We start from the raw sequence: 25,390 nt of genomic DNA, 5'->3' as shown, positions 1-25,390 counted from the left end.
GTGGAGAAATAGGAATGCTTTTACACTGTTGGTGGGAGTGTAAACCAGTTCAACCATTGTGGAAGACAGTGTGGTGATTCCTCAAGGATCTAGAACCAGAAGTACCATTTGATCCAGCAATCTCATTACTGGATATATACCCAAAGGATTATAAATCATTCTGCTATAAAGACACACGCACATATATGTTTATTGCAGCACTATTTACAATAGCAAAGACTTGGAACCAACCCAGATGCCTATCGATGATAGACTGGATAAAGAAAATGTGGCACATATACACCATGGAATACTATGCAGCCATAAAAAGGAATGAGTTGATGACCTTTGCAAGGACATGGATGAAGCTGGAAGTCATCATTCTCAGCAAACTAACACAGGAACAGAAAACTAAACACCACATGTTCTCACTCATAAGTGGGAGTTGAACAATGAAAACACATAGACACATGGAGGGGAACATCACTCACTGGGGCCTGTCAGGGGATAGGGAGCAAGGGGAGGGAGAGTATTAGGACAAATACCTAACGCATGCAGGGCTTAAAACTTGGATGACGGGTTGATAGGTGCAGCAAACCACCATGGCACTTGTATACCTATGTAACAAAACTGCATGTTCTGCACATGTATCCCAGAACTTAAAGTAGAATAATCAACAAAACAAATCAAAACAAAAACTTCAGCCCTGGAGACGGGCATTGTGGCTCATGCCTGTAATCCCAGCATTTTGGGAGGCTAAGGCTCAGGAGGCGGGGGCTGCAGTGAGCTGTGATTGCGCCAGTGCACTCCAGCCTGGGTGATAGAGTGAGACCTGTCTCAAACAAAACAAAACAAAACTAAACTAAAAACCAAAACCTTATCCCAAGAGGATGAAGTAAGTGATTTTTACCTCTTCAACAGAAGGCATTCCAGTGAGCAGAGCCACTGTACTTTCCTTTATTATTTTCTTTTCTACTTGGAACAGTTGCTGCAATAATACTGGCAAATTTCCCAGAAAAGTAGATTATTTCTCTAAAGAGACACTTTCTCCAAAGATTTTTTTCTCTGACTACATAACTTACCTATCACTGCTACCCACTGCTATACACCTTTAAACTGGGCCTTCAGGTTCTATTCTACTTCCCCACTTCTCCCTCACATTCACCTAAACCACTAAACCAGACAGTGGAACACAAATTAGAATGGATGGTAGTGGTGGAGAGGAACCTGTAGCTGTGAAAACAAATACATTTCTGGAAATGTATATCTCATTAGTTAATAGATATCACTTCTCCACAAATGACAAAATGGTCACTTTGGGCAATTACATGATTATGTAGCAAGACAAGCAAGAAGTAAATACTAAGATTAAGCTAAGAATAATCATTATATTGACTGGTGTTCTTGGTGGTGGTAGCAAAAACAATAGAGAAGACTTGTGGGTAATAGATGAATCCAGTCCCTGCAGCTACAATTATTTTGTTTCTGACTAAGCATTCTGTAAACCTAAAAGAATAAATAAAATGAAGAAATCAAATAAAAGTTAGAGTGACCTAGGAATTTCTGTGTTCAAAATCTTATGATCTTTCAATGTCACAAATCATAACCTATTTCAAAGAAAAGCTGATCTGGGCTGGGTGTGGTGGCTCACGCCTGTAATCCCAGCACTTTGGGAGGCTGAGGCAGGTGGATCATGAGGTCAGGAGATCGAGACCATCCTGGCTAACACAGTGAAACCCCGTCTCTACTAAAAATACAAAAAAAAAAAAAAAATTAGCCGGGAGTGGTGGCAGGCGACTGTAGTCCTAGGCGACTGTAGTCCTAGCTACTCGGGAGGCTGAGGCAGGAGAATGGTGGGAACCTGGGAGGCAGAGCTTGCAGTGAGCCGAGATTGCACCACTGCACTCCAGCCTGGGTAACAGAGCAAGACTCCGTCTCAAAAAAGAAAAAAAGAAAAAAATGCTGAATTCCTTGTTGGATAAGTAAGCAACATAGTTGTTCTTGGACAAGAGAATCATGCATTGTGAATATTTAGATTCTACTCAACTTAATCTACAAGTGAAAATGCAAACAAAATTTTCAAGTAAATATTTTAACCTCTTTATTATGAAATATACCACATATTCAGAAAAGTATATATAACATAAATGAATTATCATAATGAATTATCACAAAGCAATTCCCTGGGAAACTACCACAATGCCAATACCCACAGAAGCCCATCAGAAACTCCTCCAATCCCTGTAAAAGTAACCACTATTCCTGGCACTATTAATCTGCTTTCTGCGTCTATGAATTTACCTATTTTGGACATTTTAAATAAATGGAATCACGCAATATATGGCCTTTTGTGCCTAGCTTATTTCAGTTAGCATAATTTTTTAAGGTTCATGCAAGCTGTAGCAGGTATCAGCATTTCATTCCTGATTATGGTTAAGTAATATTCCATTGTATTGATATACCATATTTTATTTATCCATTCATGAACATTTGGGACTTTCATTTTCAAGTATTTAAAAAAATTGATGTTTGCAGTTCTCTTGGGTATAAATCTAGAAGTGTAATTGCTGAGTCATAGGGTAATTGTATGTTTAATTTTTGAAGAACCACAAAACTGTTTTACACAACAGCTGAAACATTTTACATTTCTTCCTTTGCTATCCTAATGATTTTTGTCTTAAAGTCTGCTATGAATGATATTATTAAAGCTCTACTAGCTATCTTTTAAAGAAGATCTTTCATCATTTTATTTTCAAATTATTTGTGTCAATGAACCTAAAGTGAGTCTCTTGTAGGTACCATACAGTTAGATTATGTTTTTGGAATCATTCTACTAATCCCCTACTTTTAATTTTTTAATTCTAGTTTAATCCATTTATATTTAATGTAATTACTTACAAGTTTTTCTGTCATTTGGTTATGTATTATATCGTTTATATTTTTCCATTCATCTATTCTGCCATTTGTGTTGAATAGATATTTTTGAGTGTGCCATTTAATTCTATCGTCTTTTAAGATTCCATGTAGTTGGGTTGTTATATTAGTGGTTGGAGATTACAATAAACATCCAATTCATAACAATATAATTTAGATTAATACCAACTTAATTTCAATATAATACAAATATTTTGTACCTATATAGCTAACCTCCCTGCCTTTATGCTATTATTATCACAAATTACATGTTTATACATTGTGTGTCCATCATGATAGATTTATAATTATTGCTTTACACAGATGCCTTTTAAATGAAAAAATATAAGAGTTATAAACCAAAATATATTAATACTGCATTTTACATTTACCTGTGTTTTTACTTTTCTGGTATCCTTTATTTCTTCATTTGGATTTGAGTCACTGTCAAGTGTCCTTTCATTTCAGATGAAGAATTCCCTTCAGAATTTCTCGTAGGGCATGATTGCTAGCAACAAAGTCTATTAGTTTTTTTTAAATTTGGAAATGTATAATTACTCCTTATTTTCTTTTATTGTAAAAAGAACATTAAACATAAGATTTACATTCTTAATACATTTTTAAGTGTAAAATATGTGATTGTTAACTGTAGGTACAATCTTTTACTACAAATCTGCTCACCGATTAGTAACTTTCCATTATCCTATTCTCCAAGCCCCTAGCAACCACCATGCAACTATTTGATTTTATAAATTTGACTATTTTAGATATATCATGTAAGTGGAATCATGAAGTACTTGGCTTTCTGTGATTGCTTTATTTTACTTAGCATAATGTCCTCAAGATTCATCCATATTGTAGCGAATGTCAGAGTCATCTTATTTTTTTTTTTTTTTTTTTGAGAGATGGAGTCTCTTTCTGTCACCCATGTTGGAATGCAATGGCACGATCTTGGCTCACTGCAAATTCCACCTCCTGGGTTCAAGCGATTCTCCTGCCTCAGTTTCCCAAGTAGCTGGGACTATAGGCATGTGCCACCACACCCAGCTAATTTTTGTATTTTTTAGTAGATACAGGGTTTCACTAGATGTTGGCCAGGATGGTCTCAAACTCCTGACCTCAGGTGATCCGCCCGCCTCGGCCTCCCAAAGTGCTGGGATCATAGGCTTGAGCCACTGCGCCCAGCCAGAATCATCTTATTTTTTAAGGTTGAATAATATTCCATTGTATGTATATACCACATTTTCTTTATCCATTCATCTGCTGATGGATGTTTAGGTTTTCTTTTTTCACATTTTAGCTATTATGAGTAGTGTTCAGTGAATATAAGAGTGATGGTAGATCTTTGAGATCCTGATTTAAACTTTTTGATAAATACCCAGAAATGGGGTTGTCTGATAATATGGTAGTTCTATTTTTAATATTTTGAGGGACCACCGTATTGTTTTTCATAGCAGGGGCACCATTTTGCATTCCCACCAACAGTTAGCAAGGGTTCCAATTTGTACAAACTTTACCAATACTAGTTATCTTTTTATAAAATCTTTTTTTAGAAAAAGTCATCGTAATAGGTGTGAGGTGATTATCTCATGGTTTTGACTTGCATTTCCCTGATGACTAGAAAAATTGAGCAAATATTCATATACCTGTTGAACATTTATATCTTCTCCTGAGAAAAATCTATTCAATTCCTTTGCCCATTTTGAAATTAGGCTATTTTTTGCTATCGAGTTGTAAGAGTTCCTTATATATTTTGGATATTAACCCCTTTTAAGATGTATGATTTATAAATATTTCCTCCCATTCTGTAGATTTTTCTCTTGACTCTACTGATTGTTTCCTTTGCTATGCAGAAGCTTTTTAGTTTGATGTAATCCCAGTTGTCTATTTTTTGTTTTGTTGCCTGTGCTTTTGGGGTCATAAAAAAGAATGTTTCCTCTATGTTTTCTTCTAGTAGCTTTATAGCTTCAGGACTTACACTTAAGTCTTTATTATATTTTAAGTTGATATCTGTATATGGTGTGAAATAAGGGTTTAAATGGATTCTTTTGCATGTGGATATCCAGATTTCCCAACACAATGTATTGAAGAGACTGTTCTTTCCCCATTGTGTGTTCTTGTCACCTTTGTAAAAAATTAACTGATGGTAAATAAATGAGTTTATTTCTGTACTCTATTTTTTCCATTAGTCTATATCTCTATTTTTATGCAAAGAAGTTACTTTTTAAACTAAGAATATGGTAAAGTTTCTACCATCAGACTTTTGCATCGTGTTTTCCAAGATAATAAGCAAAGATGGTTTATTGACAAAAGCTAGGTTTCATAACCATTAGAATAGTAATTTTCCATGAGGTACAAAAGGAAAACAAACCCTCAAGGAACTTTATTTCACACTCACCATTACTAAGCAGCAGGAAGCAAAGAAGATGATGAAATCCCACAATAGGGCAGAAAGCCAGTACACAATGACAGAGACACCACTCACAAACTGGATATGCTTCGCCTTAGTGGTTCTCTCAGTCACTGTCAGGAGACAAAAACCACTGATCAAAAGAGCCATGCCAAATTGTAAACTTAAGGCCAATTGTTGTCCATTTTCAGGCCTACAAAAGAAGACATATCAGAAAATCAACATAGCAGAAAATACAGATTTCAATCAATAGCTATTTTTATCATATAAATGTAATCAGATAAAGTGGAAAGAATGTATTTAAAGAGAAAATTGAATTCAAATGAAAAGAATAACATACTCTTCATTGTCTTTAACATCAGGGGGTGGCTGAGGTTTATTGGAGACTGTTAAGGAAGCATTGGCACCAGAAAGTGACTTGAAAAGAATGTTGTCTAACATTGCCAGGGCCACAGATGGTGAATGATATGCTTCATTGTTGAACAGAGCAGTAAGCATTATCATATTTGCCTTCAACTCAATAGAAAGTGCAATGATACATAAATTAATACAATCTTTTTCTTCTCTCAAGTACCTCAGTAGGTCACCTAGGATGAGAAAACAATATTGGTCAGTGTATCCACAATACAGATAACCTATAATATATGCCAGGGAAGAGGAACAAACAATTTTACTTCTCATCCCCTTCAATTTTCCCATAATTACTACCTCAAACATTTGCTGTTCCCCTCCAGCACTTTACTTCATCATTATATTCCAAGCTCTCTCACTTCATAGCCTATATCCTAAACTACTACTTCACTGAGAAAACATAGACTCTCTCAACCTATCTATCTTAAACTGATTTATAAGTGTTTTCATTTACAGCTTTGCTAATCTTACAGCAGACAAAACCTTCCTCTGGAAAGCATAGAAGCTAACTAAAAACATTTAAAAATATCACCTCATTAAGGATATTAGACATCTAGGAAAACCATCAACATTTGAGAAGAATGGAAATGCACTAAGATGAGTCCAACATTCTACATTCTTTTTTTCTTTGAGGCCTTTATAGATTTATAAATGGTAGAGGTGCCTCAGTAAATCCTCAGGCTCTCTTTGGGGCTCAAGAAAGGTAATACCCTCACAGAAATAGTGAGTAAGAAATAAATCAATTCCGTCTTTAAGAGATTGGGTCTCACTGTGTTTCCCAGGCTGGAGTGCAGTGGGAAATATTCACAGGCATGATAATAGTGCACTACAGCCTCAAATTCCTAGGCTCGTGTGACCCTCCCACCTAAGTCTCCCAAGCAACTGAGACTACAGACCTATGCCGCCATGCCCAGCTTAATAGACACATTCTTATAAAAATTTAAACCCAGCCTCAAATTACTTCAATCCATGATTGGATTTAGATCTTTCCTTAATCTTACTGCCTGCCAGAAGTAAAACTGAATCTCCTCTGGAGAAGATAATCTCATGCAGAATCTTTATAATTTTCATACACAATATCTGGCATTGAATTAAGAAATTATCAATTACACTAAGAAACAGAACCAAGAGAAAGCACAGACAATAGAAACAGATTCATTGATGACCCAGGTAGAAAAGATAGAGAATTTGCCAGAGAACTGGAGTCCATAGAAATAATAAAATGTTGATGTTAGAATTAAAAAACACATTAATTACAATTAAGAAGTTAATATATAACTATAGCAGGTTGAACACAAATAAAGTGTAGGTCAGGGCACTGGAAGACAAGTGATTAGAATACCCAGACAAAAGCACAGTGGATGGAAAACAAGAGAGAAGACACATATCACCAATGTTAGGAATGAAACAGAGAAAATCACTACCCATCATGCAGCCATAAAAAGGATGATAAAGGAATTCTATGATTAACTCTACACAAATGTGATGGTTAATTTTATGTGTCAACTTGACTGGGTTGAGGGATACCCAGATAGCTGGTAAGGCATTTCTGGGTATGTCTGTGAGGGTGTTTCCAGACGAGATTAGCATTTGAATCAGTAGACTGAATAAAGCACCTCACCAATGTGAGTGGCCATCATCCAATCCATTGAGGGACCACATAGAACAAAAGGGTGAAAAAAGGGCAATTTTTTTTCTCTTCATGAAAGAAAATGTGCCATCTATTTTTTCCTGCCCTTAGACATTAGCACTCGTGATTCTCAGACTTTTGGACTGTGGGACTTACACCAGTGGCTACCTTGGTTCTCAGGCCTTTGGCCTCAGACTGAATTACTGGCTTCCTGGGCACACAGTTTGCATACAGCATATTATGGGACTTCTTGGCATCTATAATCACATGAGCCAATTCCTCTAATAAATCTTTTCTTTATACATTTCTCTCTCTCTCTCTCTCTCTGTCTCTATATATGTGTAAATATATATATGTGTAAATATATGTGTATATATGTGTATATACATATATACATATGTGTGTGTATATATATATATATATATATATCCTGTTGGTTCTGCTCTTCTAAAGAACTCTGACTAATGTAACACATAGATTTCATGACTTAGATGAAATGGACCACTTCTTCAAAACATACAACTACGACAACTCAATATGAAGTAGATCATTGAATAGCAATAATTATTAAGAAAATGTAATTCTCAACTAAAAATTCCATAAAAAAGAAGTCTCCAGGCCCCAATATTTTCACTGAAGAATCATATCAAATGTTTAAAGAAGAATAAGCACTAATTATACACAACATATTTTAGGAAACAGAATTGGGAACATTTCTCAGTTTATGAAGCCAGTATTACCTGATAATGAAACCAGACCAAGACAGTACAACAAAAGAAAACTACAGATAAATATCCTTTATGAATATAGATGCAAAACTCCTTAACAAAATATTAGCCAACAGAATTCAACAATATATAAAAAGAATTATGCACCATGATCAACTGGAATCTATTCCAGGGATACAAGGCTGGTTCAATATTTGAATATCAATTAATGTCACCCTCCATATTAATAGACTAACAAGGACAACTTACATAATTATACAAATCTGTGCAGAAAAAACTTTTGAGAAAATTCAATAAGCACTCATGATAAAAAAAAACTGAGAAAAATAGGAGTAGAACAGAACTTCTTTAGCTTTATATAAAGCATCTAAAAAATTCCTTACTGCTAACATTATACTTAGCGGAGAAAGACTGTATACATTTTTTCCTAACATTGGGAACATAGAAAAACATTCAATCTCACCACTCTGATTCAACATAGTGATGGAAGTTCTATCCAGTGTAATAAAGCATAAATGGGAAACGGAAGGCATACAGATCACAAAGAAAGAAAATTGCTCTTATTTGCAGAAGATGTGATTGTCTACATAGAGAATCCCAAGGAACCAACAAGAAAAATTACTAGAACTAATAAATGAGTTCATCAAAGTTGCAGGATACATGATAACCATATAAGAATAAAAATCAAATAATTTTATGCTAGAATAAACATATGGACACCAAAATTAAAAGGGCAATACCATTTACAATAACTGAAAAATGAAATATTTAGGCATAAATCAACTATGCACAGGACTTGTATGCTGAAAACTACAAGCGCTGATGAAAGAAATAAAAGTTCTAAATCAATAAAGGGACATCCTATGTTCATGGATTCAAAGACTATACTCAGTAAAGATGTCAATTTTCCTCAATTTACTATACAGATTTAATCCAATTTCTGACAAATTTCCAAGTTTTTAGGTAGGTATAGACAAACTTATTTCAAAATTTATATGGAGGAGCAAAGGAACTAAAATAGCCAAAACAACTTTTAAAAACAAGAATAAAGTGAGAGGAACCAGTCTACCAGATTTCAAGTGTGGCATTGGTTGAAGGAATAGATACATAGATTATTGGAATAGAATGGAAAACCCCAAAATAGACCCAAACATGCCCAACTTTTTTTTGATAAAGGTGCAAAATAACTAAATGAATATCATCATTCAGTAATGGAGCAATTGCTGCTGGAGCAATTGGAGATCCACAGACACAAAAGTTAGCCTTGAGTCAGATATCACACCTTATACTAAAATTAAGTCAAAATAGATAATAAATGTAAAATGTAAAGCTATAAAATTTTAGAAAACTGTAAATCTTTTTAGGAGAAAATCTTCAAGATTTAGGGCTAGGTGGAGAGTTCTTAGACTTGACATCAAAAGCATGATCAATAAAAGAAAAAAAATACATTAGACTTTATAAAAATTTAAAAATTTTTGACCTGAAAAAAAACCTTGTTGGGGTGATGATAATCTACAGTATGAGAGAAAATAATTTTTAAAACTGTTTAAAACTCTATAGTAAAAAACCCCCAAAATTAAACTAAAAAATAGAGAAAAGTGATAAACACACATTTCACTGGAGATGATGTTCAAATGGAAAATAAGCACATGAAAAGATGTAGAAATGCAAGTCAGGGAAAGGTAAGTTAAAACTACAGTGATATACCACTACTCACTCATCACAATGGCCAAAACAAAAATAGTGACACCACCAAATTCTGGCGAATATGCAGAGAAACTGGATCACTCATACATTGCTGAGGGAAATGTAAAATGACACAGCCACTCTGGAAAGCAGCTAGGTAGTTTTTTAGATAACTAAACATGCAACAGTCCTGTTGCTAGAAAAAATTTAAAAAGAAGCTATGCCCAGTGCTCCCCTTATTTGTTGCAAGTAATAAAAATCCCCTTGTTGAGCTTCCTGGACAGCAAAATCCACAGAATGGGTGAAAATTTTTGCAAACTATGCATCCAACAAAGGTCTAATGTCCAGCATCTACGAAGAATTTAAACAAATTTACAAGAAAAAAAAACCTCATAAAAAAAAGGGCCAACAGCATGAACAGAGACTTTGCAAAAGATGACATACACATGGGCAATGATCATATAAAGAAAAGCTCAACATCACTGATCATTAGAGAAATGCACATCAAAACCACAATGAGTTACCATCTCACACCAGTCAGAATAGCTATTATTATTATAATTAGTTTTTTATTTTATTTATTCATTTATTTATTTTTATTTTTTAAGTTCGGGGGTACATGTGCAGGATGTGCAGGTTTGTTAAATAGGTAAACGTGTGCCATGGTGGTTTGCTGCACCTATCAACCCATCACCTAGGTATTAAGCTCAGCATGCATTAGGTGTTTTTCCTAATGCTCTTCCCCCGCATCCTCCGGCAGGCCCCAGTTTGTGTTTTTGCCCTCCCTGTGTCCGTGTATTGTTCAGCTCCCACTTATAAGTGAGAACATGAGGTGCTTGGTTTTCCGTTCCTGTATTAGTTTTGCTGAGGATAATGGCTTCCAGCTTTATCCATGTCCTTGCAAAGGAAATTTCTTTTTATAGCTACATAGTATTCCATGGTGTATATGTACCACATTTTCTTTATCCAATCTATCATTGATGGGCATTTGGGTAGATTCTATGTCTACACGTACATGTGCATGTATCCTTACAATAGAATGATTTATATTTCTTTGGATATATACCCAGTAATGGAATTGCAGGGTCAAATTGTATTTCCAGTTCTAAATCGTTGAGGAATCACCACACTGTCTTCCACAATGGTTGAACGAATTTACATTCCCACCAACAGTGTAAAAGTGTTCCTATTTCTCCACAACCTCACCAACATCTGTTGTTTCTTGACTTTTTAAGAATAGCTATCATTAAAAAAGTAAACAAAACAAAACAAAACAAAACACACATATGCTGATGAGGTTTCAGAGAAAAAGGAATGCTTATACACTGTTGGTGAGAGTGTAAATTAGTTCAGTTACTGTAGAAGACAATGTGGCGATTCCTCAGACTTAAAGACAGAAATATAGTTAGACCCAGCAATCCTATTACTGGGTGTATACCTAAAGGAATATACATAATTCTATTATAAAGACACATGCATGTGTATGTTCATTGCAACACTATTCACAATAGCAATGACATGGAGTCAACCCAAATGCCCATCAATAATAGACTGGATAAAGAAAATGTGGTACATGTACACCATGCAACACTATGCAGCCATAAAAAAGAATGAGGTCGGGGTCACAGGGGCAGGTCCCTCATGGTTTGGTGTTATCTTCAAGATAGTGAGTTCAGGTGAGATCTAGTCATTTAAAAGCTTAAAAAGTGTGTGGTGGAAGATGGCCAAATAGGAACAGCTCCAGTCTATAGCTCCCAGTGTGAGTGACGCAGAAGACGGATGATTTCTGCATTTCCAACTGAGGTACCGCGTTCATCTCATTGGGGATTGTCAGACAGTGGGTGCACGACAGTGGGTGCAGCGCACCGAGCGTGAGCTGAAGCAGGGCGAAGCATCACCTCACCTGGGAAGTGCAAGGGGTCAGGGAATTCCCTTTCCTAGCCAAGAAAAGGGGTGACAGACTGCACCTGGAAAATCAGGTCACTCCCACCCTAATACTGAGCTTTTCCGAAGGTCTTAGCAAATGGCACACCAGGAGATTATATCCAGCGCCTGGCTCAGAGGGTCCTACGCCCACGGAGCCTCGCTCATTGCTAGCACAGCAGTCTGAGATCAAACTGCAAGGCAGCAGCAAGGCTGGGGGAGGGACGCCCGCCATTGCTGAGGCTTGAGCAGGTAAACAAAGCGGCCAGGAAGCTTGAACTGGGTGGAGCCCACCGCAGCTCAAGGAGGTCTGCCTGCCTCTGTAGACTCCACCTCTGGGGGCAGGGCATAGCCAAACAAAAGGCAGCAGAAACCTCTGCAGACTTAAATGTCCCTGTCTGACAGCTTGGAAGACAGTAGTGGTTCTCCCAGCAGGCAGCTTGAGATCTGAGAATGGACAGACTGCCTCCTCAAGTGGGTCCCTGACCCCCAAGTAGCCTAACTGGGAGGCACCCCCCAGTAGGGGCAGACTGCCACCTCACACGGCTGGGTACCTCTCTGAGATGAAACTTCCAGAGGAACGATCAGGGAGCAACATTTGCTATTCACCAATATTCGCTGTTCTGCAGCCTCCGCTGCAGATACCCAGGCAAACAGGGTCTGGAGTGGACCTCCAGCAAACTTCAACAGACCTGCAGCTGAGGGGCCTGACTGTTAGAAGGAAAACTAACAAACAGAAAAGACATCCACACCAAAAACCTATCTGTATGTCATCATAATCAAAGACCAAAGGTAGATAAAACCACAAAGATGGGGAAAAAACAGAGCAGAAAAACTGAAAAATCTACAAATCAGAGTGGCTCCCTCCTCCAAAGGAATGCAGCTCCTCACCAGCAACGGAACAAAGCTGGATGGAGAATGACTTTGACGAGTTGAGAGAAGAAGGCTTCAGACGATCAAACTACTCTGAGCTAAAGGAGGAATTTTGAACCCATGGCAAAGAAGTTGAAAACCTTGAAAAAAGATGAGATGAATGGCTAACTAGAATAACCAATGCAGAGAAGTCCTTAAAGGACCTGATGGAGCTGAAAACCATGGCACGAGAACTACATGACACATGCACAAGCTTCAGTAGCCAATTCAATCAACTGGAAGAAAGGGTATCAGTGATGGAAGATCAAATGAATGAAATGAAGTGAAAAGAGAAGTTTAGAGAAAAAAGAATAAAAAGAAACAAACAAAGCCTCCAAGAAATATGGGACTATGTGAAAAGACCAAATCTACGTCTGATTGGTGTACCTGAAGGCGACGGGGAGAATGGAACCAAGTTGGAAAACACTCTGCAGGATATTATTCAGGAGAACTTCCCCAATCTAGCAAGGCAGGCCAACATTCAAATTCAGGAAATACAGAGAATGCCACAAAGATATTCCTCAAGAAGAGCAACTCCAAGACATAATTGTCAGATTCACCGAAGTTGAAATGAAGGAAAAAATGTTAAGGACAGCCAGAGAGAAAGGTCAGGTTACCCACAAAGGGAAGCCCATCAGACTAACAGCGGACCTCTCCGCAGAAACCCTACAAGCCAGAAGACAGTGGGGGCCAATATTCAACATTCTGAAAGAAAAGAATTTTCAACCAAGAATTTCATATCTAGCCAAACTAAGCTTCATAAGTGAAGGAGAAATAAAATACTTTACAGACAAGCAAATGCTGAGAGATTTTGTCACCACCAGGCCCGCCCTACAAAAGCTCCTGAAGGAAGCACTAAACATGGAAAGGAACAACTGGTACCAGCCACTGCAAAAACATGCCAAATTGTAAAGACCATCGATGCTAGGAAGAAACTGCATCAACTAATGAGCAAAATAACCAGCTAACATCATAATGACAGGATCAAATTCACACATAACTATATTAACCTTAAATGTAAATGGCCTAAATGCTCCAATTAAAAGACACAGACTGGCAAATTGGATAAAGAGTCAAGACCCATCAGTGTGCTGTATTCAGGAAACCCATCTCACGTGCAGAGACACACATAGGCTCAAAATAAAGGGATGGAGGAAGATCTAACAAGAAAATGGAAAACAAAAAAAGGCAGGGGTTGCAATCCTAGTGTCTGATAAAACAGACTTTAAACCAACAAAGATCAAAAGAGACAAAGAAGGCCATTACATAATGGTAAAGGGATCAATTTAACAAGAAGAGCTAACTATCCTAAATATATATGCACCCAATACAGGAGCACCCAGATTCATAAAGCAAGTCCTTTGAGACCTACAAAGAGACTTAGACTCCCACACAATAATAATGGGAGACTTTAACACCCCACTGTCAACATTAGACAGATCAATGAGACAGAAAGTTAACAACGATATCCAGGAATTGAACTCAGCTCTGCACCGAGTGGACCTAATAGACATCTACAGAACTTTCCACCCCAAATCAACAGAATATACATTCTTCTCAGCACCACACCACACTTATTCCAAAATTCACGACATAGTTGGAAGTAAAGCTCTCCTCAGCAAATGTAAAAGAACAGAAATTATAACAAACTGTCTCTCAGACCACAGTGCAATCAAACTAGAACTCAGGATTAAGAAACTCACTCAAAACCACTCAACTACATGGAAACTGAACAACCTGCTCCTGAATAATTACTAGGTACATAACGAAATGAAGGCAGAAATAAAGATGTTCTTTGAAACCAACGAGAACAAAGACAACATACTAGAATCTCTGGGACACATTTAAAGCAGTGTGTAGAGGGAAATTTATAGCACTAAATGCCCACAAGAGAAAGCAGGAAAGATCTAAAATTGACACCCTAACATCACAATTAAAAGAATTAGAGAAGCAAGAGCAAACACATTCAAAAGTTAGCAGAAGGCAAGAAATAACTAAGATCAGAGCAGAACTGAAGGAAATAGAGACACAAAAAACCCTTCAAAAAATCAATGAATCCAGGATCTGGTTTTTTGAAAGGATCAACAAAATTGATAGACCGCTAGCAAGACTAATAAAGAAGAAAAGAGAGAAGAATCAAATAGACGCAATAAAAAATGATAAAGGGGATATCACCACTGATCCCACAGAAATACAAACTACCATCAGAGAATACTATGAACACCTCTATGCAAATAAACTAGAAAATCTAGAAGAAATGGATAAATTCCTGCACACATACACCCTCCCAAGACTAAACCAGAAAAAAGTTGAATTGCTGAATAGACCAATAACAGGCTCTGAAATTGAGGCAATAATGAATAACTTACCAACCAAAAAAAGTCCAGGACCAGATGGATTCACAGCTGAATTTTACCAGAGGTACAAGGAGGAGCTGGTACCATTCCTTCTGAAGCTATTCCAATCAATAGAAAAAGAGGGAATCCTCCCTAACTCATTTTATGAGGCCAGCATCATCCTGATACCAAAGCCTGGCAGAGACACAACAAAAAAAGAGAATTTTAGACCAATATCCCTGATGAACATCGATGCAAAAATCCTCAATAAAATACTGGCAAACCGAATCCAGCAACACATCAAAAGCTTATCCACCATGATCAAGTGGGCTTCATCCCTGGGATGTAAGGCTGGTTCAACATACGCAAGTCAATAAATGTAATCCAGCATATAAACAGAACCAAAGACAAAAACCACATGATTATCTCAATAGATGCAGAAAAGGCCTTTGAAAAAATTCAACAGCCCTTCATGCTAAAAACTCTCAATAAATTAGGTATTGATGGGACGTATCTCAAAATAATAAGAGCTATTTATGACAAACCCACAGCCAATATCATACTGAATGGGCAAAAACTGGAAGCATTCCCTTTGAAAACTGGCACAAGACAGGGATGCCCTCTCTCACCACTCCTATTCAACATGGTGTTGGAAGTACTGGCCAGGCCAATGAGGCAGGAGAAGGAAATAAAGGGCATTCAATTAGGAAAAGAGGAAGTCAAATTGTCCCTGTTTGCAGATGACATGATTGTATATCTAGAAAACCCCATTGTCTCAGCCCAAAATCTCCTTAAGCTGATAAGCAACTTCAGCAAAGTCTCAGGATACAAAATCGATGTGCAAAAATCACAAGCATTCTTATACACCAATAACAGACAGAGAGCCAAATCATGAGTGAACTCCCATTCACAATTGCTTCAAAGAGAATAAAATACCTAGGAATCTAACTTACAAGGGATGTGAAGGACCTCTTCAAGGAGAACTACAAACCACTGCTCAACAAAATAAAAGAGGATACAAACAAACGGAAGAACATTCCATGCTCACGGGTAGGAAGAATCAATATCGTGAAAATGGCCATACTGCCCAAGGTAATTTATAGATTCAATGCCATCCCCATCAAGCTACCAATGACTTCCTTCACAGAATTGGAAAATCTACTTGAAAGTTCATATGGAACCAAAAAAGAGCCCACATTGCCAAGTCAATCCTAAGCCAAAAGAACAAAGCTGGAGGCATCATGCTACCTGACTTCAAACTATACTACAAGGCTACAGTAACCAAAACAGCATGGTACTGGTACCAAAACAGAGATATAGACCAATGGAACAGAACAGAGCCCTCAGAAATAATACCACACATCTACAAGTATCTGATCTTTGACAAACCTGACAAAAACAAGAAATGGGGAAAGGATTCCCTACTTAAGAAATGGTGCTGGGAAAACTGGCTAGCCATATGTAGAAAGCTGAAACTGGATCCTTTCCTTACACATTATACAAAAATTAATTCAAGATGGATTAAAGACTTAGTTAGACCTAAAACCATAAAAACCCTAGAAGAAAACCTAGGCAATACCATTCAGGACATAGGCATAGGCAAGGACTTCATGTCTAAAACACCAAAAGCAATGGCAACAAAAGGCAAAATTCACAAATGGGATCTAATTAAACTAAAGAGCTTCTGCACAGCAAAAGAAACTACCATCAGAGTGAAAAGGCAACCTACAAAATGGGAGAAAATTTTTGCAATCTACTCATCTGACAAAGGGCTAACATCCAGAATCTACAATGAACTCAAACAAATTTACAAGAAAAAAACAACCCCATCAACAAGTGGGCGAAGGACATGAACAGACACTTCTCAAAAGAAGACATTTATGCAGCCAAAAGACACATGAAAAAATGCTCATCATCACTGGCCATCAGAGAAATGCAAATCAAAAGCACAATGAGATACCATCTCACACCAGTTAGAATGGCGATCATTAAAAAGTCAGGAAACAACAGGTGTTGGAGAGGATGTGGAGAAATAGGAACACTTTTACACTGTTGGTGGGACTGTAAACTAGTTCAACCATTGTGGAAGTCAGTGTGGTGATTCCTCAGGGATCTAGAACTAGAAGTACCATTTGACCCAGCAATCCCATTACTGTGTATATACCCAAAGGATTATAAATCATGCTGCTATAAAGCACATGCAGACATATGTTTATTGCGGCACTATTCACAATAGCAAAGACTTGGAACCAACCCAAATGTCCATCAATGATAGACTGGATTAAGAAAATGTGGCACATATACACCATGGAATACTATGAAGCTGGAAACCATCATTCTCAGCAAACTATCACAAGGAGAGAAAACCAAACACCGCATGTTCTCACTCATAGGTGGGAATTGAACAGTGAGAACACATGGACACAGGAAGGGGAACATCACACACCGGGGCCTGTTGTGGGGTGTGGGGAGTGGGGAGGGTTAGCATTAGGAGATATACCTATGTTTATGACGAGTTAATGGGGGTAGCACACCAACATGGCACATGTATACATATGCAACAAACCTGCACGTTGTGCACATGTACCCTAAAACTTAAAGTATAATAAAAAAAAAAGAATGAGGTCATGCCCTTTACAGGGACATGGATGGAGCTATAGGCCATCATTCTTAGCAAACTAACACAGGAACAGAAAATCAAATACCACATGTTCTCACTTATAAGTGGGAGCTAAATGAGGAGAACACATAGACACATAGAGCGGAACAACATATACTGGGGCCTACGGAAGGGTGGAGGGTGGGACGGGGGAGAGGATCAGGAAAAATAACTAATGGATACTAGGCTTAATACCTGGGTGATGAAATAATCTATACAACCCCCATGATACAAGCTTACCTATGTAACAAACCTGCACATGTACCCATGAACTTAAAAGTTAAAAAAATAAATTAATTAATTAAAAAATATGAAAGAACGAGGGCGTTCTTTGACTTTAATATAACTGTCTCTAAGGCATTTGTGACTAACAGGGGAAGGATAGAGTAGGTAGCCAAACATTATAGTTAAGACTTTTTTTGGAAGTAACACAAGAAGATCATCTCTGAGAGCAGTTCTTTTTTTTCTCAGTGAGCTTTACCTTGTACTTCCTGAGGTATTTGATTGTCAGACTTGAGCATACCCTCAAGGTGTTTTGAGATATTTGCAGTCAAATCAGAATTCCCGGAAATAGAAAAGGACACAATGGTTTGACCATATTGACTCAAATCCATTTGCCTAATAATTTCATCCTGTGAAGAAGTGTTACTAGATCTTAAGAGAAAGGCGAGAGAGCCTATGAGTCCCAGTATCTGTAAAAAAAGCAGTTTCCAGTTGCGCCAGTTGAACATCACCCTCTTTATGAACATGGCACGGAACTGCTGGCTGTAGAGAGAACACTAAGGAAAAAAGAGAAAAACATAACATTACGATAGTTATAGACTTAAACATGCCATTCATGTTGAACTTCATTAAGATGAATGCTTTGAAATTCTGCGGTATGAACATATACAAGTTTTATATTACAAACACATAAAGTTTATAGAAGTAAATACTTGGAATAGAACCTAAGCGTAGTATGACAGGACACAATTGTATGATCAATCTTTTCTTTGTATGAGGCAGGGGTCAACAAACTATAGCCCTATGGCCTGTTTTTATAAACAAAGTTTTATTGGAACACAGCTATGCCCATTTATTTCTGTATTTTCATGGTTGTTTTTGTGCTATAATGACAGACTTGAGTAATTGTGAAAGAGACCAGATGGCCTGCTAAGCCTTCAATATTTGTTGTCTCTTTACATAAGGTTTACTGACCTCTGCTGTAATATATTAAATAAAACGTTTACAGTTTGGCTTTAGATATAACACACAAAAATCTTAGAAGGATGATTTTCCTCAGACTCCTGATAGCCAAGAAAACTAGGGTGCTTTATAGAAGGAGTGGATGATTATAAGAAGAATGAAGAAAATATTTGGCGACTCAGAGAATTCCCATGTGAAGGATCATACTGATTAGGGAACCATCCCTTACACAGTAACCATTCCCATTAGGAAAACTTAGAATACTTAAAATATTGTGCATATTTAATTATTAAAATTCAGGCTCACTAGTACCCTTAACTCAGCCTCAATAAACCAATGCATTTTGTGGTTACTTACTTGAAAAGAAATGTATTCTAAAACAGAAAAAAAGGATGGAGGAATAACAATGGTGAAAGCAAACCGTTGATACCTTATCTAGAACCCATCATTTCTGCATTAGAAACTGATTAGGAAGTGGCATAGACTGCTTGCCATCTGGTCGACAAAGTGTACCTCTTGCACTCCAACCATATATACACCAGGTTTGTTGGTAAAGGTGCTTACCCCGGTATTAAAGTTAATAGTAGGGCTTTCATTCAGGGTGGGAGGATCTGCTCCCTCAACATTTCTTGATATGTTCTTATTCTGGTTCCTGTTGGAGGCTTGGCCCATTTGGGAGGAAGACTGCATAGCCTCGTGATCGGTTTGTGACTCTTCCATGTAACCGACCCTACATAAAAAAGTACAAAGTATTTCATTTCAACCTTATCCCAAAATACCCTGTTTGAAGAATGTGAGTTGCAGCCAACTCAGAAGGCACCTTGGTGTGCTCATTGCCTGGCAGAAATCATTACTTGGAAGCAACATGGTACTTGTGGTAGAGCAATGGTTCCCGAACATGCCCCGTTGCCCTTACATTTCTATTGGATGAAACCTGAAAGTCTGGAGAGCTTACAAAGGGAACTAATACATGTTATTTTCCTTCCAGAGATTTTCTTTTCCCTGTATATTGTCACTCACTTTAAGAAGACTTCTTCCATGGTAGTGACAGAGGCACCAAAGCTAGCAATGCCCAGGTTTTCTTGTTCTTGTTCCAGAGCAGTAAACAGCACTTGAAAACTAGGAGTAGAAGAGGAACAGAAAAAGCTAGCACCAAACCAGATGATTTTCATATTTATGTCTTTTTCTTCTAAGATAATTTCCCCTCAGCAGTAGGGAAAATGTAGATCATTTTGCATTTCGATGCTTATTATAATTTTATGCCTCTGGTAAATCAGAAAGGTGGGACAAAAGGAGAATAAGAGACTAGCAAATTGCTATAGCAATTTATTCTCTGAATTTTGTACAATGCACACGTATCAATTTCATACTTAAAAAGAAAAAGAAAATATGGTGAATCCACTCTACTTAGTTCTTGGATACACATATTGTTGGTCTTCTAAGACAACTATCAGGAGACTCTATATATGTTAATACCTCTAGTCATGAGTTAACTTATCATGAACATGAGTAAACTTACCACACACATATATGCTATGGTTTCTATTACTCAGTAAATATAAAAAAAAGAAATAAAATCATCCACAAAAAAAAAATCCTAAAAAATAGAAAATGGAGGAAGTGCAGTAAAACTTAAAGACTTAGAGGGAACTATGTGATTAAATGTCCAGGAAAGTCTACGGAAGTTGAGCCAGATGCAATGTGGAGACATCAAGTCTTTTAAAGAATGGTCTTCCCGGGAAGATATTACAGAATGTTGTGTTCAAACGATTATCTTTTTCAGAAACCTCCAGTTCTCAAATCCATCTCTATCCATTTCCAGTGAAGGTCAATCAAACCTATCTTTGTACACATTCAGTGTTAGGGGAATTAAAAATTTCCTTTTAGAAAATCTATCAAACTTGCCTCCATATTCAAGCTTACATTCTGTCTAGTTTTGCACATTAGTTCTCATCTTACACCTTGAGGTTATTTAGAATAGATATGATCCATCTGTGTGACAGCCAGTCTTTGACGTATTTTAAGTCCATTTTCTCCTACATTTCTTCATTTCTGATATATGACTTCTCAAGTGGGATTCACTCATATTTTCTTCTTTTTCATTTTTAAATTTGGGCTGAGTATGGTGACTCATGCCTGTAATACTAGCACTTTCGGAGGCCAAGGCGGAGGATTGCTTGAGGCCAGGAGGATGAGACCAGCCTATGCAAAATAGTGAGACCTCATCTCTTAAAAAAAAAAAAATCAGCTGGGCATGGTGGTACATGCCTGTGGTTCCAGCTACTCATGAAGCCGAGGTGGGAGGATCACTTGAGCCTGGGAGGTAAAGGCCGCAGTGAGTTGTGACTTTACCACTGTACTTCAGCCTGGGTGATAGAGCAAGAATTTAGCTCAAAAAAAATTGATGTGTGTGCATTGTACAAAATTCAGAAAATAAGTATATAAAGAAAATAAAAATTATCATAATACCATCCATCAAAGATAACCACTGTTAATACACTAATTTTTGGCAAAATTATTTTTGGTTCTTTTGGCTTTTTGCAATATATGACAAAGTTAGAATTAAATTGTGTGCGGCTTTAAATGTATTAATATAGCATAAAGTCTTGATAACCTAAATATTCATCACCAGTTTAATGAACAAATAAATTACAGTACGAATATATGACAGAATAAGATATAATTCATATGTAGACTTCTCCATAGTCATTTTATAAATGAAGAAAGCCTACAATTCCTAACACAGAAAGTTGGCTGAGAAATGCTGGTGAGTAAACAAGGCAAGATTCAGAATATTAGTATGGTAGGATTCCATTTCTAAAAAACTATTATGAGCCAGGTGCGGTGGCTCACACCTGTAATCCCAGCACTTTGGGAGGCCAAGGCAGGTGGATCATCTGAGGTCAGGAGTTCGAGATCACCCTGGCCAGCATGGTGAAACCCCCGTCTCTACTAAAAATACAAAATTAGCTGGGTGTGGTGGCATGCACCTGTAATCCCAGCTGCTCAGGAAGCTGAGGCAGGAGAATCGCTTGAACCTGGGAGGCACAGGTTGCAGTGAGCCAAGATCGCACCACTGCACTCCAGCCTGGGCAGTAGAGTGAGACGCCATCTCAAGAAAAAAAATAAATAAATAAATAACTATTACTATGATTGTACACATGTCAATGTGGTGTTCTTGAAAAATATGCACCAAACAAAATAAAAACAATACAAAACAAACACAAAAAAATAAAAATACACATCAAACTCTTCTCAGGGATTACTTCTATGGAGAGTAATTATGAGAGACTTTCACTTTCTAATTCATATACTCCAGAAATAAATAAGCTCTTTAATTTTTATCATCATGCAACCATAAGTAGATTAGTAAACTCTAGTTTCCTTAGTAATAAAGCAAACAGTAAGCAAAACAGAATAATAAATAAATAACAAAAATTATTTCATGAGCCAGTTGTATTATAAAGTCATATTATGAATCTGACCACCTCAAGTATACCTGATTTTCTAATTATATGTTTATATACCTTTTTTCTAATTATATGTTTTATGTTATATATAATACATATATTTAATAAATATAGATATTATATAGATAATATATATTGTCTTTTGGGGGGAATAGAGAAAACCATAAAAAGGAAAAGAATCTGACTATCCCAAGTATATTCCTGTTAACTATTTGATGTACTTCTTTCCATCACTACATATATTTTTAAATTTAGATTTTTTTTTCTTGTTTTCTGTGGTGCAACATATATAAAATGCACTAAGAGGCAAATGAATTTTTCCATACGAGCATACCTGGATAACATCCAGATAAGACAGAGAACAGTTCCAGCGTCCCAGAAGGGTATTCCAGGAAGCCCCTTTCTGGTCGATAACCCCTCTTTATCTGCACACACAGACACATATACACATGTTCATACACACACAACATATGATAACAATTGTATTAGAATTCCAGAACCAAAGATTAGTTTTGCTTTTTTTTGAGTTTTATATAAACGGCATTTTACAGTATGTGCTTTTTTGGCCTAACGTAATGTCTGTGAGATTTCCTCATGTTGTTCCATATACCACCAGTTCATTCTTTTTTTTTTTTTTTTTTTTTTTGAGACGGAGTCTCGCTCTGTCGCCAGGTTGGAGTGCAGTGATGTTATCTCGGCTCATTGCACCCTCCTCCTGCCGGGTTCAAGCGATTCTCCTGCCTCAGCCTCCCAAGTAGGTGGGACTACAGGCACGGGCTACCACGCCCAGCTAATTTTCGTATTTTTAGTAGAGACGGGGTTTCACCATGATGGCCCAGGATGGTCTCTATCTCGACCTTGTGATCTCCCTGCCTCGGCCTCCCAAAGTGCTGGAATGATTACAGGCGTGAGCCACCGTGCCCGGCCGTAGTTCATTCTTTTTTATTGCTGAGTGGTATTCATCCATTTCCTGCTAAAGGACATTCTGGTTGTTTTTGGTTTGGGGTTATTATGAATAAAGTGACTGTGAATATAAACATTATTTTACATGTATTTTAATAGACTTCTCTCTCCTAGGTATATACTAGGAGTGTGATTACTAGGTCATAGGATAAGCACATACTGAGCTTACCAGAAATGACCAAATATTTTACAAAGCAGTTTTACCATTTTACACTTCTACCAGCGATGAGAGCCAGTTGCCATGTTCATGTTATAGTCCATCTTTTTAGCTTTAGCCATTCTAGGGGATGTGTAGTGGTAATGTAATGCTCTCTTATTCTTCGTTAATTTTGCTCATAGCTCTGGGAAGAATTTTTGACATAGTCTCTTTCATTAGTTCTGCTATTTTCTGCCATAATTATTTGGTCAGTTTTTTTTATTACCCAATCAAGAATTTATCTCACTTTTCCTCTTCACAACTGCTGGGTCTAGATTCATAGCGTCTTATTTAATTTGATTGAGGCTACAAAGCAGAGAGTTTCAGAAGTTTTCTATTTTTGCAGTACATTGATTTTCAGAATTGGCATTTTTATGACTTCTTAGTGTGATTCCATTCTTCCAAAATTTAGTATCTTGTCCACAATTCATTCTTTTCCCCCCATCTTCATGAAAGGAGGTTGATATTTCTCCAGGACTGACATACAATTATATAGAATTTCAGGAGGAAATTATGTCTAAGACTTAGGTGCGATTCTACTTGATAAAGTGATTTTTCTTCTAAATTCTCATTCTAGGTATTGTTTTATTCTTTTCTTCTTTTTTTGCTCAAAATCAACTTTGGTATCTTTGGTGGTATCAATTTGTGAAGCTTAAAATTAGGATGAGATTGGCATGTCTCCAGTTTTCTAACATCATGGTATAGATGGAAAAGCAAAAAGTTTTGGAGTTAAATGGGCCTGTGTTCAATTTCAGCCTGTGTTCAATTTCAGCCTGTATCAGTAATAACTATTTGATTTAATATTTCCATTTGATCTACTATTAATATTATGATTTGATTGAATCTTTCTGACCCTGAGTCATCATATCATTGGTAAAAAGGTAAAAATAAGTATGTTTTATATTCTCTTCATTTGCCACAACGTTATTTCACTTTAGCATTTATTCCTTTATAATCCCTTCATGGTGATCTGAGTGGCTCGTATGCACATCTTCATTTGGACACTGGAATTTATTTGCAGCTGTGAGGAACACTGAATATCTTGTCTTCCTTTTTGCTTATGCATCCCTTTTTAATTAAAAGATCATTCTCTTTGATCAAAAATATTGAATTTAAAGAGGAGTTGAGGAATTTTGCTTCCTTGATGACAGCATCGAAGCTTCTTTCCCTTGACATTCTTGGAAAAGATATAACTTCAGATTTTTCTTTTTCTTACTGCCAGATCCCAACCTCAAAATCCCATTTTTAAAATACAAATGGAGGCAAAATTAGAAGAAATCAAGGCGCATAAAAAGAGGCATTGCCAAAACAGAACTCATGCCATAAAATTTCATCTGGATCTATCATGTTCACGTTTAATTTCCGGTCTATTTTTTCCGGATTAATCTGCTGGTCCTTATCTCAAATATTAGCTTTGTTTCTGTTCCACAACATAGATTTTTTGTAACCCTCACATATCTTTCCAACTGTGCTGCTTAGGAGCCAACCTTGCTCAAGATACCCCATACTCTTAAAAAAGAGTATAATGATATTAACTACTTTTAAAATTTTCTTTGAATAACACATTGAGGGGGTTAGACTTCTTAGTAATATTCTGTATCAGCCTGTCTTATTTGTTCTTGTTTACTACACTTTGGGTATTGTTCCATTTTCTTTAGATTTGGGATTTGGTGGTCAGAATTTCATTACTGAAGTTTCCAAATATTCTTGAGGAACATTTCCTTTCAAAAGACCACACTATGGAATCTTGCTTTTCTGTATACCTTCCAATTTTGTATGTGTCTGAATCTATCAAGTTCTGTCCTCCTTTTCTGCCATGAAGTCTACCATGGTGTATGGGAAACTCTCCCAAAGTTATCTGACATTTTGTTTTTAATCTTCAACCAACATTTTCTTGATGATCAGAATTAGGCTTACAGTAGCAGTTTCTTTCTCATTTCCTCCATCTTTCTAGGAAGTTTAATCGTTGGTAAGAAAAGTCAAAAATAT

General features: G+C 36.9%; 1 protein-coding gene across 6 annotated transcripts in view; it reads right to left on the bottom strand.

The window, feature by feature from the left end:
• The window catches only part of LOC101058359 (phospholipid-transporting ATPase ABCA3-like), a 70,127-nt gene that overhangs the window by 642 nt on the left and 44,095 nt on the right, over nucleotides 1-25,390 (bottom strand). For 4 of the 6 annotated variants that reach the window (XM_063796836.1, XM_054668998.2, XM_016928673.4 and 1 more), the window contains 5 exons: nucleotides 19,793-19,891; nucleotides 19,337-19,502; nucleotides 18,069-18,366; nucleotides 5,643-5,889; nucleotides 5,291-5,495 (listed from right to left, as the gene is read on the bottom strand). In XM_063796836.1, coding sequence (XP_063652906.1) covers nucleotides 5,291-5,495; nucleotides 5,643-5,889; nucleotides 18,069-18,366; nucleotides 19,337-19,502; nucleotides 19,793-19,891 — 1,015 coding nt within the window. Of the gene's footprint in view, nucleotides 1-3,290; nucleotides 3,414-5,290; nucleotides 5,496-5,642; nucleotides 5,890-18,068; nucleotides 18,367-19,336; nucleotides 19,503-19,792; nucleotides 19,892-25,390 lie in introns of those variants that run through there. The other 2 variants (XM_016928675.4, XM_016928674.4) reach the window with 2 other exon arrangements.

Source organism: Pan troglodytes, chromosome 18, assembly GCF_028858775.2.
Source record: "Pan troglodytes isolate AG18354 chromosome 18, NHGRI_mPanTro3-v2.0_pri, whole genome shotgun sequence".
In the NCBI taxonomy this organism is placed as follows: Eukaryota; Metazoa; Chordata; class Mammalia; order Primates; family Hominidae; genus Pan; species Pan troglodytes.
Note: the sequence above shows the minus strand (reverse complement) of the source record. Positions and strands in the feature narration are given on the sequence as shown.